The sequence below is a fragment of the Alligator sinensis genome, unplaced genomic scaffold, assembly GCF_000455745.1.
Source record: "Alligator sinensis unplaced genomic scaffold, ASM45574v1 scaffold1542_1, whole genome shotgun sequence".
Taxonomy (NCBI): Eukaryota; Metazoa; Chordata; order Crocodylia; family Alligatoridae; genus Alligator; species Alligator sinensis.
This window is the reverse complement of record NW_005842452.1, coordinates 21,903-23,116: the sequence shown is the minus strand read 5'-3', so window position 1 is coordinate 23,116 and position 1,214 is coordinate 21,903. Positions and strand designations below refer to the sequence as shown.

Here is a 1,214-nt window from a genome sequence, read left to right as displayed (position 1 = left end):
TCTTTCCTCCTCGCTTCCATGATGAAAACAATACATCCTTTTTGCTGTTCAGATGCTCCCTTTTATTTTACTTTGATTCTCCTTTTTTTTTTTTTTGGTGTGTGGCGAGTGGTATTGGAGATAATCAAAAACTTATGCGGACCTTCGTGTGTAGTTCATACAATTCCAGCATCGCTCCTGCTGCTTCTATACAGAGAACAGATTTGCAGGCTGTGAGCGTGTGTTTTTCAGCAGCTTCTGCTTCCCTGAAGCCTGTTGAGATATATTGTTGCCTGCCATCCCAAAGGGTGTTTTGACCCACTATATTTCTGGCCCCAAATCCTGGGCAGGGGGAAGTGTATTTTAGTTCATACAAGGTCGTTCCTACCACATCTGAGTTCACCTCTGCATGCTACTAACAATAGGCAATGCCTGAAGTGTGGCGAATATGTATGACCCAGTGCATTTCTCCCTATGTATATGCCCGCTGTCTGTGTGATCTGAGCTAGAGATGAGTCTGTGTGTTGTTGGTTTTTTTTTTCTTTCTTTCTTTTTTTTTTTTTCGCTTAGTATTTACATTCCCTTTTGGTTCCTTTAAGGTGCTCCCCGTACAAGAAAGAAGAGGTGTCCTTATTCGAAATTCCAGATAAGAGAGCTAGAAAGAGAATTTTTCTTCAATGTCTATATAAACAAAGAAAAGAGGCTCCAGTTGTCTAGGATGCTAAATCTTACTGATCGACAGGTTAAAATTTGGTTTCAGAACAGAAGAATGAAAGAGAAAAAATTAAGCAGAGACCGGCTGCAGTATTTTTCTGGAAACCCCTTGTTGTGAACTTGTTTTTAACTCCCCTCTGCTGGTGAAGTGTATCTGTATTAAGGAGGAACATTGCAAGCATGGGTTGTCTTTTGAGTCGACAAGCAAAGTTTGAGCCTTTTCGTTACTCATATTTGTATGTATGGGACAGTTTCAAGTAACAAAAGGAGATCAATATGCTTTCAGTTCCCTACAGCGGTCAAGGACTTGGAAACCATGAACATTTTTATTTAACGTTTTGTCCAAACGATTGGGATTCTGCTTTTATTTTTTATCGTGATTCTTATTTAGCCACCTCTCTCCATGTGATCAAACCACAGTGCTGTGTTACTCTGATGATGACTGAAAGATGCAGTTATGTCTTCTCTCAAGACCGGCCAGTCTCCCTATCTGATTTAGTTGCCTGCATTTTGGAGGGAGG

The 1,214-nt window shown here is 40.5% G+C and overlaps 1 protein-coding gene across 1 annotated transcript in view; it reads left to right on the top strand.

Moving 5' to 3' along the window:
* The window catches only part of HOXC11 (homeobox C11), a 2,600-nt gene extending 1,411 nt beyond the window's left edge, over positions 1–1,189 (top strand). The window contains exon 2 of the mRNA XM_006030564.2: positions 579–1,189. Within this exon, the coding sequence (XP_006030626.1) occupies positions 579–811 (233 nt within the window). The 3' untranslated portion in view covers positions 812–1,189. The remainder of the gene's footprint in view (positions 1–578) is intronic.
* The last annotated feature ends 25 nt before the right edge of the window (positions 1,190–1,214 follow it).